The sequence below is a fragment of the Polypterus senegalus genome, chromosome 6 (assembly GCF_016835505.1).
Source record: "Polypterus senegalus isolate Bchr_013 chromosome 6, ASM1683550v1, whole genome shotgun sequence".
NCBI lineage: Eukaryota > Metazoa > Chordata > Cladistia > Polypteriformes > Polypteridae > Polypterus > Polypterus senegalus.
In genome coordinates this window covers 94,567,278-94,584,812 of record NC_053159.1, presented here as the reverse complement: position 1 = coordinate 94,584,812, position 17,535 = coordinate 94,567,278, and the positions used below count along the sequence as shown (strand labels likewise).

At 37.0% G+C, this 17,535-nt stretch overlaps 1 protein-coding gene across 2 annotated transcripts in view; it reads left to right on the top strand.

Moving 5' to 3' along the window:
• Nucleotides 1–842: 842 nt before the first annotated feature.
• Nucleotides 843–17,535, top strand: part of p2rx5 (purinergic receptor P2X, ligand-gated ion channel, 5) — a 55,417-nt gene continuing 38,724 nt past the window's right edge. For both annotated transcript variants that reach the window (XM_039756547.1, XM_039756548.1), the window contains exons 1-2: nt 843–1,162; nt 12,257–12,407. In XM_039756547.1, the coding sequence (XP_039612481.1) occupies nt 1,026–1,162; nt 12,257–12,407 (288 nt within the window). In that variant the 5' untranslated portion in view covers nt 843–1,025. The remainder of the gene's footprint in view (nt 1,163–12,256; nt 12,408–17,535) is intronic.

Below are 17,535 nucleotides of genomic sequence, written 5' to 3'. Positions count from 1 at the left end.
GATGAAAAGCTTTGTATTAAGTGCCTGACAATGAGGCAGTTGCTAAGTGAGGAAGCACAAGAGATGTCTTCTTACAAGTTTATGCCAGAACATACTATGTTAGGAGCTTTCAAAAAATATTGGAGACATTCCCAATCAGTGATGAAATCTTGAAAAATCTGTCAGTGATCAATGCAGAGAGCCAAGAAGAGGTGAGTCCAGAGCAGATTTCGACTCTGGCAGAGAGATTTCCAAATGTGATCAAAGCAGACTGCAGAGAACATCTCCACTTAGAAGTCCTGGATTATCTCTCAGCAAATCTTGAAGGACTAGTCCCAAACTACAAAAGTCTGCCAGTTGATGAGTTCTGGGGGACATCTATCCAAAGTACAATCAATCGTTTGAGATTCAAAGAGCTCTGCCAGTTGATGGGGCTGATTTTGCTGCTGTGGTGTGGAAAGGGCATACAGCATGCTGCCTCACATTAGGACAGAATTCAGGAATCAGCTGTTTCACCAAACACTTGTGAAACTGACGTCTTGCAAAATTAAATTCATTGACAAAAACTATTATGAAGATGAGTCATCCGACAAACAGTTCAAATCCGCAAATCAAGCTACATCACATACAAGGAAGGTTTGCCATAGAAATAGATTAGAAAAGCTACTTTCATTAACGTATTAGTTATTGAGTCTGCCAGCCAAAGGTGTAGGATGTATGTTTAAAAGTTGAAGTATGTCATGTGAACCTGAAATGAGTTTGTGGAGGTTGGGATGTCTCATGAATCTTATTTAGTATTTCTTTAGTATTTTCCCAAAGTGTAAACTTAATTAGCCGTAGTGTGACGTGGTGGGGGGCGCTCATGTCAGCCTCGTCTCCTCTATTTAAAAGAATTTGACGGCAAATTCTGCGCAGCAGTAGCGGCAGTAGCAACGCCGCGTGTCGTCCGGCGTCCTCCGGTCCGACTGCGCGTCTCCGCCGTGCTCCCGCCCGAGGAGCGCCAAGTCCACCGCATTGCTCACTGCAGTGTGTCCGCGCTTGAGGAGATGGCAGCAGCTGCGCTCAAATCTGTCTGTCTTTCCGCCTTTGACTACAAAACTGAGAAATATGTCATTGCGCAGAACAAGCGTGTGGGAATTCTGTACCGAGTGGTGCAATTGGCAGTGCTGGGATACATCGTGGGGTGAGTAGGAAACCAGGGGACGGGGGGCGTGGGGACAAGGGGGAGGCATTTGAAAGTCGCCAAAAGCCAGCAACTCTACGGGTGTGACAGATATGCGGCAACAGCACAGACCTGTCAAACTCAAACATGCTCTGGTAATTGGTTACTGCTAGTAACGTCGTTTATTATGTTACATTTACAGGTATATGGAGGGCTAAACGTATCGACAAGGGCAGAGATTAGGAAACAGATATCGATATCTAAAGCATACGTTTAGGCAGATACTGTACTGGACCTCACTAACTGAGAGATAAATGAATACAGCACACATTTAGTAAAAGATAAAATATACACTTCGTAAAGAGAACGGTATAAGGAAACACTATTTGTATTTATTGCATACGTTAGAAAGTTGCTTTTTAAGATATATTTATAAATACACATTTGTAGTTTTGCGAGCATTATGTTCGTACAAATGGTGACAGAAGTATTAACTAATGTACGGAAGGATTTCACATATGTTACGTTTGACCATGCATGTAAGAATTTTACTGTACTCCGTACACTTGGTAATACTACTACTGCTATTAATAAGAGTGCTCCTTGTGTACAGGTTTACGATAAGTGAAGAATATACCGTACCGTTATAACTGCTATATAAATATTGATGTAAAAATGTTTTAGAGGTATATATTTACAGTATCGGTTTATCCAGCCACCCATGATTAAACTTGCTCAATCCAGTTAATGAATGTATTATTCAATGCATATTTATCTATTAACTATCCATGTAACATGCTGGTGCAGTGGTAAGTAGTTTCCAGTGTTCAGCAGTGCAGTGTTCTAGGTAGGAATCCCCAGCCAAGATGCTATCTGTGTGGAGTTTACACTTTTTGTGTGTTCCTCTAAAGTGCCCAAAGATGTGAAAGATAGACTACCCGACAAATCGAAAATTGTCTGTGTGTGTGTGTGTGTAAGAGAGGGCCCTGTGACAGAGTAGTACAGTGCCCTGGGCTAGTTCCTGCCTTTTGCCCAGTACTGCCAGGATAAGCTTCAGCCTCCTCATGACTCTGAATTGGATTCAGTGGCTTTTAGAATGTAACTTTTACAAGTAGACAGTAAAACTAAAGGAATATCGGATGTGATGTGTGTAAAGCCTTGCATTATACTGTATGTACAGTAAATATATACAATGATACACTGTATTGCACATGATAAAAGAGATCTATCTATCTTAGAGAACATTTCAAACCTGTCAATCTATCAGTCTATCTAGAATTGAGATACATAGAAACACATTTATACGTGGCTGTATAACCCAAATACTGTATATACTGTGCTTTTAAAACTGGGACCATGGTGTTTTTTAAGGGTGAGTGAAGCAGACTGAGGACTGCCAGGAGATACATACAACTCATCAAGTCTGTTAGATGGCAGTACATCCTTCCTCACTGGGATAGACAGAAGCGTATTATTCTTTAAAGGCAAACATCACGGAAGCTGTGTGAGAGACACTGTTAAATGAAAGTATTTCAAAATCTGCTAGAGGGAGCTCTGTTCTGTGGTTACCAATGCCAAAAAGGGCCGTGCCTACTTCTGGAAGTGATTCATTGGCTTAACCTGGAAATAACAGAGGAGGAGCATTAATAGGTTACCACCTTGCAGGAAGTTCACAAGTCTAGAGATAAGTAGAGTCTCACTGGTGGAATGATGAGAGACCATGTTCATTAGGAAAACAGGAGGACAGAATCTTCTTTGGCAATAGTTTATCTTGTTTTGTTTTATTATTTTGTGCATGGTATATTATCTATCTATCTATCTATCTATCTATCTATCTATCTATCTATCTATCTATCTATCTATCTATCTATCTATCTATATCTAATGGACAGAAAAACGAGATAGTTGCAAATTTGAATGATGGGGATGTATATCAGATGTTTGAACAGAGAGGTTTGTTTTCATGTTCCTTAATGTTTAGTTTAAACAGTAAGCTTTTTACAGCTGGTGTTTACATGAAAGCACCCAGCCCTTTCAAAGGACATACTGTTCACTCGTTTTTTTCTGTTAGGGAATCTAGCATTCTGAAGCAGTACCCACCATAGTCCTGACCGTCCTTGGCACTTTGTCTAGATTCTGTCACTGCAGGCACATCACATTCAACACATGTTCTATGGTTATAAATAGCAGAGTTGGTTGGGTTGAATATCTTTCTGGAAAGCAACATTGATGTCCTTGTTTTTAAATCATACATAGGCCTGAACCAGAGCAGCACTTTTAATATATCGAACATGAGGCTTTTCAGTTTTAATCTGAATAAAAACATGTTGAATATGTTTAATTTTTTGACTATTTTTGCTGAAATATGTAACTGAATTACAGAAGGGGTGAAAGCTGTGGGGAGGCCTGAAGGGACCAGGTCCCCCATTTAGAAGCCAGGCTTCCCTGTTTAGTAGAAAGCTCTCCCCACAACACGCTATCATGAAGTTATCATCAATTGTCAATCACTTTAGCTGCTCTCCTGTAAGGGTGTGACCCCCTAAGAACCATACACCAATCATTAATGAATAGAGCTATGCTAAAATTCAAGTGGGACTATCTCCAGCCCAGCTTCGGACCTTAGCTCAGTCATCAATGAATCGAGATGTTCTATACTTCAAAGGAGCCCTCCCTCCCGGAACTCACCTCTGGTTCACAAAATGTTTTAGAGTTTACAAACAGCTTATGGCTTGCCCACCCAGTTGTTTCAAGATCCCTCATGACCCAGCACCACCTCCACCACACTCTCTGCAGTCTGTGCAATTTCTGGACTCACCACTAAATTACAGTATGTCCTCATTTTTATCATTCACATTTTTTTGGGCTTATAATTTGATTCTGAATTATTTTTGTTTATTTCTATTGTGCATTTATAATGTTGTTTTTTCCATCCATCCATCCATTATCCAACCCGCTATATCCTAACGGGGTCACGGGGGTCTGCTGGAACCAATCCCAGCCAACACAGGGCGCAAGGCAGGAAACAAAACCCAGGCAGGGTGCCAGCCCATCGCAGTAATGTTGTTTTAATTTTATCATAATATTTTTGACATCATTCAGAATTACATTTTTTATTTATGGACTGTTGTTAGCAGTGCTTCAAAGTAGCTGCTAGATTCTGAGATCCTCTCTGTGTGTGAAGTTTGCATTTGCTTCAAGAGAAATGTTCAAAGCTCAATTGTCTACATGTATACTTCCTTTTTTTACTGTGTCAGAATTAAATGGGAATCATATAGTGTATATAAGTATTGTAATACAGTACTGTATATGATTGGCCATACTAAAGAGCTTTTTGATGAATGAACAGTATGTAATATGGAAAGATCTGGTATCATCACTCCCAGTGTTGAGTCCTGCCTTATACCAGTTGTTATAGGATACTATTTGGCACCACATGACTCTAAACAGGATTAAGCAGGTTTGAAAGTGGTTGGATTGATAGCTGAGATAAATAAGTTAGTAATAAATGTACAGTATAGATGAATTTGAATTTGATTGAAGCCTACAGAAGTAGCCAAAAGAAGATATTCCAAAGCCTGTTCTACAAGCAGAAAAACATTTTATGTAAAATTATATTTATAGCACTATTTGGGAAACAAAGTTTATGATTCTTTAAAGTTGGTTCTGCCCAGGCCATTCATGCTGTTTTGGAATATGGACTTATTTGTCACATAGGTGGCAGCTATGTGGTGCATTGATATTCTTACAGGTTTACTGCATGATATACTAAATGATAGCACTGACAAGGTATCAGATATAGCACAAAGCATACTTGTTACAGTTAATGAGGGAGGTATGGGGTGGGGCTGGTAGCTGTACTCGTGAAGCAGGTTCCCCTGGGACTGACTTGTACATCCAGTTATATAATATGCTAGTGGAACTGAAAGACCCGTGACTAAAGGACATAAGAACAAAAGCAAGCCTGTTGCGTGTCAAAGACATTACTATGTGCTGTGTTTTAGAAGCTTAATATTTGTTGCTAACCAACAATTTTATTCATAACTAACCTTGAGTTTGCATCTTTGCTTTCTAAAAGAAATAGTTCCTAATAAATTGATTGGTAATTGTGTTTCTTTTTTTAAATCACCAGTAGTATTTTGTCATTTTTTGCAACCATGATTTGGTTCTTGAGGACTTAAGCAACCCTATAATTTTTTTCCCTGCTATATTAAAAAATAAACACTGTCATATAGAGTTTGAGCTTTTGGCTAAAAACATTGTTGTATGTAATTTTACTGTGACCCCTTTTATCTATGCATATAGTACCACAATCTTTAATTCACAATAGCTCCTTCTACTCTTCCAGGTGAGCTTCGCTGTCTGTTTCCCAACTCTGACTACACTGGAGTAGGCTGGATGGCTTCCTTTTAAGTCAGAATGGGGGGTACCATGTGTCAGAGCGTAGCCCAAAAAATAGGGATCATGAAATTCTGCAGCACTCCCTAGTGGCAACCATGGGACTCAGCAGGCCTGGTTCATGGCACGTGAACTCCTATCAAGCCTTGCAGGTGTCCACATGATTACCAAGGTTCTGGGATGCTGCCATCTAGCTGTTTGGAAGCAAACATATACTGGAAAATGAGCTTTCCCCATTGCTCTTTTTTTTTTGTCCTTTCGTCTGGGTAAAAGTCCCATTAATATTCTGGATGAGATGTCAGTCCATCACTGTCCTTCCATTCCGGTTTCCCATTTTGGTAAAAATTCCCTTTTTCTCTTGAGTGGGGTGGTGGATAATCCTGCCTGTTACTTACAATATATACACACACATATATACTCTATATACTATGCAGTATACAATATATATTGTATATATTTCACATTTTTTACATATGTATACTCATATTTATGCTATTATACTGTAAATAAAAGGATTTCTATCAGCCTCATCTGAAAGATGGCGTAGGTTATAATCACATGATAAGTTGTTTAAGTTTCTAGCTTCCTTAGTAACTTTCCATAGTTTATAAGATGATTAATTACTCTCTGGCTGTCATTTCTTATCTTTGTCTACAGAAGCTTAGGAATGCCTTTGTGTAGTCAAAGTGGCTCAAGCAGAATAAGAGTTCCCTTGCTGCTCTCCAGTGGATCTATTGAATTAAAATAAATATATATATCTACTAAATTCTTTGCAGGGAGACTTTGGAGAATTATGTTAAAAGAAAACCATGACAATGATTTAGAAATTCCTTGACATATGAACATGGCTGTTCAAAACGCAACATCTTCAACATATACCAGAATGTAAAGTCCTAACATTGCCTTATGTGTATTATTCTCAATGGAGTTAAGAGCCACAAGGACAGTTATTGCTGATAAAGGTGGTTTAACCAGTTTTTTTGTGTGCAAGCGGGTAATTACTTTTTTCACACGAGGAACTGAGCGTTGTACAACTTTCTTAAGTGAATACATAGAAAAGTATTATAATTATTATTAGTTCTCACAGTCCTTTTAGCTGTAATTTTTTCAATAAAGAGTTAGTAGTATTCATTGTGGAAAATATATAGTTGTGCAGGTAATCAGATAAGGTGTATACTTTTACACTGCACTGTCATTTTTTTCTGTGAAAGGCACAACATACACCAGTCTTTGGATGGTTGATGTGAGAGCTATAGCTAGCAGGACATCTGAAGTTAGATTGAACTAGTCTTCAACTGTTAATGTTAATGACCCATATGATATTGTAAGAACTAGTCAATGTGTTGTGCATTACAAAAGACAAGCTTCCATTTTCCTGTGTCAAAGAGATTGCACTGTACTGAGCTTGCCTCAGCAAATCCTGAGAGCTGAGTTCTGCATCATGGTGTCAGATATCTAGCAAAATATTTGCATGCCAGATCCAGTATAATTCAGGTTTAATTATAGAAAATGAATCAACATTTTAACAGGCACCAATCAGATGCCCTATTTTTTCATTCCAGAAGGTCACTTCATTGTATTTCTCTCTCTCTCTCTGTGAACTGGGTTTATTTCTGACTGCATTTAATGGGTGCCTACATTAAAATATGTCATTAATTGGTATAGTGAAATGGCAAAGGCAAAGAAATAAAGAGTCAGATACATTCTCAATCTAAAAATTAATATTTATTCTTGCCTGGCAAAGTCATTGTTCCATGGTAGATGTTCACCTAAAGGTATTTAAATGATCATAGACATGCCCTCAGTTTTTATTGTCACTCACTACTACAATCATACTCATGTTTTTAATGCAAATCTTGCTATATGGGATTTACAGTAGATCAATCCTAGACTACATTGCATTGCTGCCTTTAGCATAGCTTAAAAAGGCTTTAATATAAGGTGTCATAATGTCCTACAGTAATAGGTTTCCATATAATGTAGCAGGCCTCAACTTGACACAAAAATGTATATATGCGGTTTATGTTTGTAACTTTGATTTCCAAAAGAATATCCATATAGTCTGCGGTGGGCTGGCGCCCTACCCAGGGTTTGTTTCCTGCCTTGCGCCCTGTGTTGGCTGGGATTGGCTCCAGCAGACCCCCGTGACCCTGTAGTTAGGATATATTGTATATTGTAGGTTGGATAATTGATGGATGGATATCTATATAGTTCCTGTCATTCTGTCTTGAACAGGACAGTTAAGATTGTACTTTGGAATGAGATAAAAAGAGAGCTCAGCTACACTTATCAGTGCAGATGGGCTATACCAAAAGCTAGTTGGTATAAAAAGTATATAAAAAACATGTAATCAATCATATTTTGGATTAAAAAAATCACTGTCTTGTCCTGACATTTTAAAAGATTAAAACATAGATTTTCCATGGACTCCTGTTATACTGTGCCTGTTCAAAAGCACCTATCAGCACAAGACTGCTTTGAAGGCCAAAGAGTTAGTACCAATGCCACATTGCCACAAGCTTCCCTGATGTGCTATTCTTGGAAGTACAAGTGTTTTTCAGTAAATTAACATGTATAGCATCCTTTGGTGTCCCATTCTTTCTTAAGATTTATTGGTGGAGGGTGCTGAAGGTGGAGGGTGGAAGGTCATAGACATCTGCTTCATCTCAGATTAGAAAAGGTATTTCCTGCACAAAATACCAAATTTCCTCCTGAAAGGCATTGTTTAACCTGAACAGCTTTTAATTAAATTCTCCCATTTTATATAACTCATATTACAATATTCAGAATTTCATCCCCACCGTTACATTTGTCTTTTTGGTATCCCCATTTAACAGCAAGTGATATCCAGTACCAACCACTCTTCTCCTTAACCTGAGTATGTTTGAAATGTATGAGGCAACTGGGACAATGTTATGGTGTGTCATTTGCTAAACCTGAAGTCCCTGCTTATTTTTATATTCAGAGATGTTCTGTAAAGGCAAGGCACAGTAATTTTCTGACTTCACTAGTGGTTTCATAGAGATTGTATCATCACCAGTCCATTAATCAATTTTGACGTGAACTCCAGGAACTAGATGATACCTTACTCTTATTTTTTCAAAGGTTCCTGTAACAACCTTAACATTTACTTAACACCTAATCAGAGGTGAGTAGAGCAGCCAAAAATTGTACTCAAGTAAGAGTAAAAAAGTACTTGGTGAAAAGACTACTCAAGTACTGAGTAACTGTTTGATCATAATAAATTATTTTTTTTTAGAAATGTTGTAATAAGACAGACAAAAATATAAAATAATGTATCAAATTCTGCTATTTCCAAATAGTAAAATAAGAAATGAGTAAAAATAAATAACATCTTTACAAAATAAAGATGCACAAATAACACAAAGTTCCAAATCTCAGTTTTTCACAACAAAGCTTTTGAAGCCAATACCTACAGTAGGTAACATGTATGTTTGAACAGTGCAAACTGCTTACAGTGACAAGATATTCTGTTCACTTGCAGCATAATACTGCATATTCACTTGGCCTCCAAATAGCACAGTTGATAGAAAATAACATTAGAACAAGGCAGCTTGTGCACGTACAAGAAGTCTCACTTTACCTTAACTGTCTGTGTCTGTGCATGTTTGGTTAAAACGTGCTTGTTCTTCACTCAGTGAAGTGATGGTTAAGCTTCAGCAGGAGTTGGCTCTCATGTTTCATGAATTCTTTCTTTCCCTGTCCACAGTCTGTGAGGAGTTTGTGCTGCTATGCCGCCATATTTTGTGTGTGGTCATGTGACTGCATGGCTACGTCTGATTTGTGAAACGGAGCCATGTGATTATTGTTCCTATGTCGTATTGGTGAAACGGAGTCTTGTGATTATTGTTGCTACGTCTGATTGGTGAAACACTCATGCAGTAGATCCACTGGCGGCTTCTCTCTGGCAAAAATATAGGGTATCTAATGGAAAACAAGTAACGATTCGAGCGTTTCTTCTTCACAAACGTACTCAAGTAAAAGTAAAAAGTATGGTGCAGTGTCTCGTCCCCCCCCGTTAGAAACATAGTATCCCTTTTTAGAAACATTTAATCTCTTGCACCTAAACCATTTATCAAAGCAAGTATTGCAGTGGCAGCTATATTTTTTATGTTTTAGAAAAAAACATATATATATGTACACAAGCACACACACACTGTATATCACTCTGAAGCAATAAATAAACTGTAACTATCCATCCATTATCCAACCCGCTATATCCTAACTACAGGGTCACGGGGGTCTGCTGGAGCCAATCCCAGCCAACACAGGGCACAAGGCAGGAAACAAACCCTGGGCAGGGTGCGCACGCACACACACACCCCAAGCACACACTAGGGACAATTTAGAATCGCCAATGCACCTAACCTGCATGTCTTTGGACTGTGTACTCGGAGGAAACACTTGCAGACACAGGGAGAACATGCAGACTCTACGCAGGGAGGACCCGGGAAGCAAACCCAAGTCTCCTAACTGCGAGGCAGAAGCGCTACCACTGCGCCACCCAAAGTGTAACTATGTATGTTTAATTATGTATTCATCCAAACCTTTACTTTTAAAATTATTTTTCATGCCAGTACTTGAAATGATTTCTGTTTATCACAAAAAGACCTTTTATTTTGTACACTAATTAGAGTTTTTGTGCTGCAATTCACCCATGCTCTCCTGCCTTATGTTGCAGTAGCCCCAAAGAAGTTCAATGCAATTTTATTTAATTATTTTTCTTATTATGTTTACAGTGTAATCCACTCCATCTCTGCCCTAGCCACTACCACCAAAGGTATTAACAGAGCTGTGCCAGATGTTTTATTCCCGTTTCTAATAGTGCTTGCTTCAATATGAGCTTGCTTCATAGTCCCATTGAACCCCCACCTCGATTACATTTCACGCCCCTAATTGAATACATTTCTGACTTCTGGGTTGGTGGGGGTTGTTTGGAGTAAGCATTTAAAAATGAGTAAAAGGTATCACACAGCACAGTCAATCCCTTGGTTTGGGGGTTAATCTGTGTGTGAGGTGGATTACACTGTGAACAATCCACTATCTGAATTGCCTTTTATTTAACTCGTGCTCATGACACAGCAACATGAGTGGCGTGATACAGTGATACACAATCGGAGGTCGGGGGTGTGACACTGGTGATGTAATGCCAGCTCATACTTGAGTGAATCCATAGCTGATGTAACTTGTCAGCGCTGTTGCATAGCCCTCCCGTTAAAGTCCCTGTCCCCAGTGACCACTTCCAATTTCTTGCAACGGCCCATGGACTCATTGAACCAGCAGCATGGTCGTCTCTCTTGCTTTGTGATCCCTCCAACACCTCTTTACAATCCATCTACGATCTGCCTTGTCCTTTGCTTGTATGCTACTTCTCACATCTCACTTGGGGACAGTGGCAACTCAATCTGCCAAACTGTTCCCCAGCTCCATAAGCTCAAAGCTCTGCTGGTGTCCATGTAGCCAGGCTGTACCTTAGCAGCTACAGAAGTGGTGGTAAAGCAGCAGAGGTGGCGGTCTCTCAGCTGTTTTCCTCCTGTACCTCTTCTGCAAACAGCACTTCAGATTGCAGATTTGAGACTCGAGACACTCCAGCAACTCCTCCGAAGAGACAAGCGGGTCCTTTTCAGGGCTGTGAGGCACTCAACGCTCTGCTAAGTTGGACTGTAGGTCTTTTATTCCTGCTTCTGACACCAATATAGTATCAGTGCTGAGTACCACAATGGATGGATTCTTTGCTCTTTACATGGCTCTTAGAGGTAGGTTGCTATCCTTAAAAGGTCTGCCTGCCTTTTGTCTCACTAGTTGGAAAGCATGCAACTTTGCAGGCTTGCCATTTATATAGGCATCCTTGCCATTGGTGATGTAATGACAGCTCATACATAGGTGACTCGTTCCTACCTGGTACAACTTGTCAGCGCTGTTACAATATTTTAATAAAGAGAACAGACAACATGGAAACTTATGATTTATTTGAAAAAAGACACCCATATGTACAGTATGTAAAAATGTGATTATTGCTTTTAATTGACTTGTAGATTTACTGCATTGTACGCAAACAACTTTGAAATATGGCTGTATCTTGCTGGTGGCCACTATTAGTCCCTCCTATTTATTTTGAATACATACCAAACTGCTGATGACTTAACGAGTCTTGCACTAATACTAATAATCTTTCCATTTAGTTTTTTTTAGATTAATTTTACTTTGTGCAATACTCTCTATTTTTTCAGAAGATACAGAGAGATTAGGCGCCAGCACTTATAGATAGTGTTCAACATAACTTGATTAATGTCTAGCAACATGTAAAATAAATAGTCGTTCAGCAGAAAACAATGTAAAGAAAATTTTAAAAGTAACTTAAGAATGAGAGAAAACAGTTAACATCTTAGTAATTTTTGGATATCTTTCATATGTGTATTAAAATAATCTGCAGAATGACTATGGGTGAAAAGCGGCCTATAAATTAAACTCATAATAACACACATCATGGTGATGTGTGTTGTCATTTAACACAAACAGAGTTCTATTTCTCCTGGGGTGCTTTAGAACTACAGGAGAAAACCTAAAGATGATATAAGCCAAGAGAAAAATACAACCACAACATTTTTCTCATAGTGGAAGCTATACCAACAGTAGGGCACCTTGACTTGCCCATAAATGACCTAGTTGATAATTAAGATTTTTCCTCTTCTTTTTCAGCTGGGTTTTCCTGACAAAGAAAGGTTACCAAGAAACAGAGGAATCCATACAGAGCACGGTGATTACTAAATTAAAAGGAGTCACCCTCACTAACAGCTCAGACACAGGAGTGCGACTGTGGGATGTGGCAGATTATGTGGTTCCTCCTCAGGTGGGTCCATAGCTACGTGTGTTTTAGGTCTGTAACTGCACTAGTTTTATGAAAGTGTTTTGCTTATCCTCAGAAAATTCCATGTGCATTAATATGATTCATTTGTGTAAGGTCACCAGTTTTATAAGTCAACATCACACATTCAACATCTCTTTGTTAGTTTCTGTGCTTTATTAGACTATATGTTGGTTTCTGTTTTTTGCTTTTTATTGATTTTATTAAAATCAAATAACATTCCATACAAGCAAGTCAAGTTTAACAAAACTTGGTTCGAAATACATCAATTATATGTTGGTTTCATCTACTCAGTCATTTTCTATGCCCTCTTTCCTTTGGTCATGGTAATGGTTTAGATTTGGTTGAAGCAGGTATGAGGCAAGAAAGGATGCCAGTTCATCAACATTTATGCTTATAAACATATTATATTCACTGTCACACTAGGTAAATGTAAAGTTTCCAATTAAAGCAATAGCACAGGCGAAAATTGTGGAAGGAAATTGGAATCCCATAGGAAACCTATGTGAATATGGAGGTAGGTATGCAAATTCCAAAAAGAATGCACCACAGGTAAGTTTTGAACTTTAAAAGCTACATTTAAAACATCAATAAAATACACCACATGTGCTACCAGCAGGAACTCATTCTCTTCACTTCATACTTATGTGGAGCCAGTTTCCAGGCATCAATATAATTGATACAAAAGTGACAATGAATATCAAGTGATTTGCTTCATTCAAAATGTGTTTATTAGCTGTTTGCGTATGTCAGTACACCAATCCATTTTCTTATCTTGCTTAACCTAACTGCAGAGTAATGGATATCTGAAGTGAATCCCAGCTGCACTATGTACAAGGCAGGAACCAAAACTGGACAGAGCATCATTTCATTGCATGGAATTATCAAACACACTCCCACAATCATGCAGCCTAGCCAAATTTAAAGTTGTCAGTTACCCTAAAAGGCATCTCTTTGGTATGTGAGGAGAAATATTGGAGTATCCATGCCAATACTACGGAATGTGCAGACTCCAAATAGCCCATGAACTCTTTGAGCTTCAATCATACTCTACCTGAGTTGTAAAGCAGTAGAGCTAAGTACCCTGTCTATGCATACAGTATCTAAATAATTTTACAAGTGTATTCGTATGGCATAGCGTAAACCACTGTGTTCTGTATGGCTTCCTGCACCAAAATCTAGAAATAAAACAGATTAAGTATGTAAGGTAGTGCACCATAGCACTAACTGTGTATATTACACACATCCATAAGAAATGAGAGAATAAATCCAAGGTACAATTGATTTATTCAGTCTGCTAGAGATGAAAGGAAATAGGGATTCACAGAGGGATCCTACAAATGCTGTGATTAGTTAAGATGTCAATATTGATTAGTAGAAGTAACCAATATATTATATATTTATAGCTTCACTCATCACACAATCTTGTGCATGTTTAGTCTTCCTGGATAAATTGCCACAGTCAGATTAAGTATGTAAGGTAGTGCACCATAGCACTAACTGTATATATTACACACATCCATAAGAAATGAGAGAAGACATCCAAGATACAATTGATTTATTCCCTACAGATTTTATTATTTTTTCTCCAGCCGTCTGGAGTTTTTTTGTTTTTTCTGTCCCCCCTGGCCATTGAACCTTACTCTTATTCGATGTTAATTAATGTTGATTTATTTTGTTTTCTTATTGTGTCTTTTATTTTTCTATTCTTTATTATGTAAAGCACTTGTTACTGTTTGTATGAAAATGTGCTATATAAATAAATGTTGTTGTTGTTGTTATTCAGTCTGCTAGAGATGAAAGGAAATAGGGATTCACAGAGGGATCCTACAAATGCTGTGATTAGTTAAGATGTCAATATTGATTAGTTGAAGTAACCAATATATTATATATTTATAATTTCCAATTATAAATTGCCACAGTCAAATTCACGAATGCATATAATAATGGGTCTCCCCATATACCAGTATGAGGCTTCATAGGATGAGCATTTGTTTTGCTTTCTGATAAATATGTATTATTATTAACCAAAATTTACATGCACATTTTATGTTCTCAGCCTGGATTTTTGCTTTAATATCTCATTTAAAATATCAGATAGAAAACCAGGACAGAGTTTTTATTTTCTAAACGTGGTCACATACTTTGTCACATAGCTCAATGTAAACTACTGTATTAATTCACTCAGCTTTTTAGCACCAAACATGGTCAGTACGTCATAAGAGAATATACACATCTTATCTGTACTTCCTAAGATGTAAATCTCAGATGCTTTGTCAACTTCTGCTTAAGCTTTTGGTTTGGACTTGGTAATATTTAGATTTTTTTATCTTTTCATACTAATAGTTCAGTCATATAAAGATGGCAACATATTTTTGTGTGTCTACCACAACAATGCCTATAAAAAGATAGATACATAGATAGATAGATAGATTACACTTTATTTGTCCACAAGGGGGATGTTAGCAAGTCTTCTTAAAAACTTTATATTTATTTTTTAAACAAAAAGAATGTCATTTACAAAAACCTTAAAAAGTAACATTGTGTTTGCTTCTTTTGTTAAATATGCAAAGCACACTTCTGGCTCATTAATGATACAAATTCATTAACCGTGTCTTATGGTCCAAGAAGAGGTTTTTCTGAACAAAAAGGGAATTAAACTTCAGATGCCTCTTCCCAGTAAGGATTTATTTTTTTCTTTGCAAATACCACACATATATTTCTTTCTTTCTTTCTTTCTTTCTTTCTTTCTTTCTTTCTTTCTTTCATTGTTTGTGTATAAAATGCTGAAAAAATTAATTGTATAAAGTATTACATTTATCCATACAGTACCTACATCGATTACACTTCTTGATTCAATTGTTTGGTTGTTCATGTTGATTGTGTACTAGTGCTGTAGCAGCTAAAGATGAATGATATTCTGGTTTAACTGTAACATGAGACTCTGGCACTGAAAATCATGGCTTGTAATTAAGCTGTTACTTTCCATGGAGTGTGAATCCAAACAGAGACCATTGTATTTTAATTGTATTTGGCTCTGTAGTAGGCTTATAGACAGAAGACAGTAACCCACTGTCTGCTTGTTACTCTGAATCTTTCTTAAGTTGTACCATTCCATTCACGCAAATAGTTAATTACTTTCATATTTCATTGTAGTAGCTGATCTCCGTGAAGGTAGTGCCAAACTTCAGCAATGCTGCACCTGCTTTCCTCCACAAGCTAATTGCCTCTTGTACAAATATTTTGGTAGAGCAGCTTATTGATCAGATGTTACTCCATCAATAATATCTATATAAACCAGTCAACATTAATAATAATTTCAATTAACTATAGGTCAAAATTAGGGAAGCAAGATAATTTAATGTTTTTGAAAACAATAGGTACTGGTTTGTCATGAGACACTGTTTTGCACTGTTTATAAAACAACACAACCATACAGTATGTAGCTATACCTGTATAACCTTTATGTATTCCAGTCTCAATATACATGGAGTTTATAATAATTCTTAAATATGCACTATCTCCAGATAGAAACTGTAATGTCATGTCTTCTTTCATTTTTGCAATCTTGCTCACTGTCACATGCCTATGACTGTTTATGACTCTTTGTGGTGATGTTAAACAGAAGTAGATCATAATAAAACTTATTTTTATTTGGGTAAATAATAAAAAAAATAATAAATTAATCTATCTGTTGATGCCATCCCAACCCTTCCCTTTTATGTTAAACGCAAGCTTATCAGAACTAAACTAAGCAGATTATTGAAAGGATAATATCATTTAGGGCTTCAAGCTAACTGAACACACAGCTTTTTTACTTATCATCATAAATAGATTCTATAGGAAATGTTAGCTCAGACAAACTGCTGCAAAACCCTTGTGAATGGTCTACTTTTAAACCTGGTCTGTTTGGACTTGATGCTATAGTCGTAATAATCAGTAAATTATTTTTACAATACGAACACATGAACATATTTCTGTTTCTGAATCAAGTAAGTATATCTAGTGTTCTCATTGGATGGGCACATAATACTGTACATATTTCCAAATACAGTATAAATACAGTTTTAATGAAGAATAAAATATTATTTAACATTTACGTATATATGCACATGGATTATATATGCATATAGGATCTATAAGATCAGGCTCATCCTTAGATACAATAGTCAATACATAGTCTCTTGCAAAGTCTTTTCCATAATTGCTAAAAGTTTGTTTTATGTGTGTGACTTTTTATAATGTGATTGTCTTAAAGGAAAACTACACCCAAAATGATATTTTTTATATGTTACTTGTACTATGTACTTTGTAGTGGTGGCCAAGAAAAAAATGTAATTTCATGTTTTCATGACAAATGAACAGAAAGAATGGTCACCAGTTCTGAATAACAGCAAAAAATGCTAAACATGTCCATGGAAAAAGGAAAAAAAAACATGTTATTTATGTTGTGCAATCCACCTGTCTATTATCCAGTCACTAGCTCAAAATGTGCAAAATGAATATTTTTTTATTAAAACTTTTAACATAGTTACTATCTGAATCATCAGCATTTACATTAGCAGGAGACCAAAAGATTCCTGGGAGAGACTTGTTAAATTGAAGGCAGGACTCTTGACCAATAAATGATAGGCAGAGGTGGGTCTTCAAGTCCACAAAATGCTGAGCCAAGTTAACTGAATTTGGTGTAGAATAGTTTTAAATAGTTTGAAAACTAGTATAATGCATACTTAACCCTTACTGTGAAATTGGATTAAATGATAGATTGGTAGAAAAAATAACAGTTATCTTTCTTTTAAGGACTTTCTAAAGACTTGTTAAAACATTAGAATGTTAATACAGACCAGAATCTGAACCTAATTATAATTTTATCAAACAAAAGTCTTTCACAAAGTTTTTCTCTTATTTTCAAAAGATTCAAACACTACTTTAACCCAACAGCCAGCTTCCAGTACATAACATAGCCTTCATGATGTCATGGATAACTTGGGACATGAGTCATGTGCCTAGTAACCGTGAAAACAAACAGTCACACAAATGGCAGCGCTCATGAAAACTAAAAACACAAAATAGCAACACTCATGAAAATATAATGCAGACTTAATCAATAAAA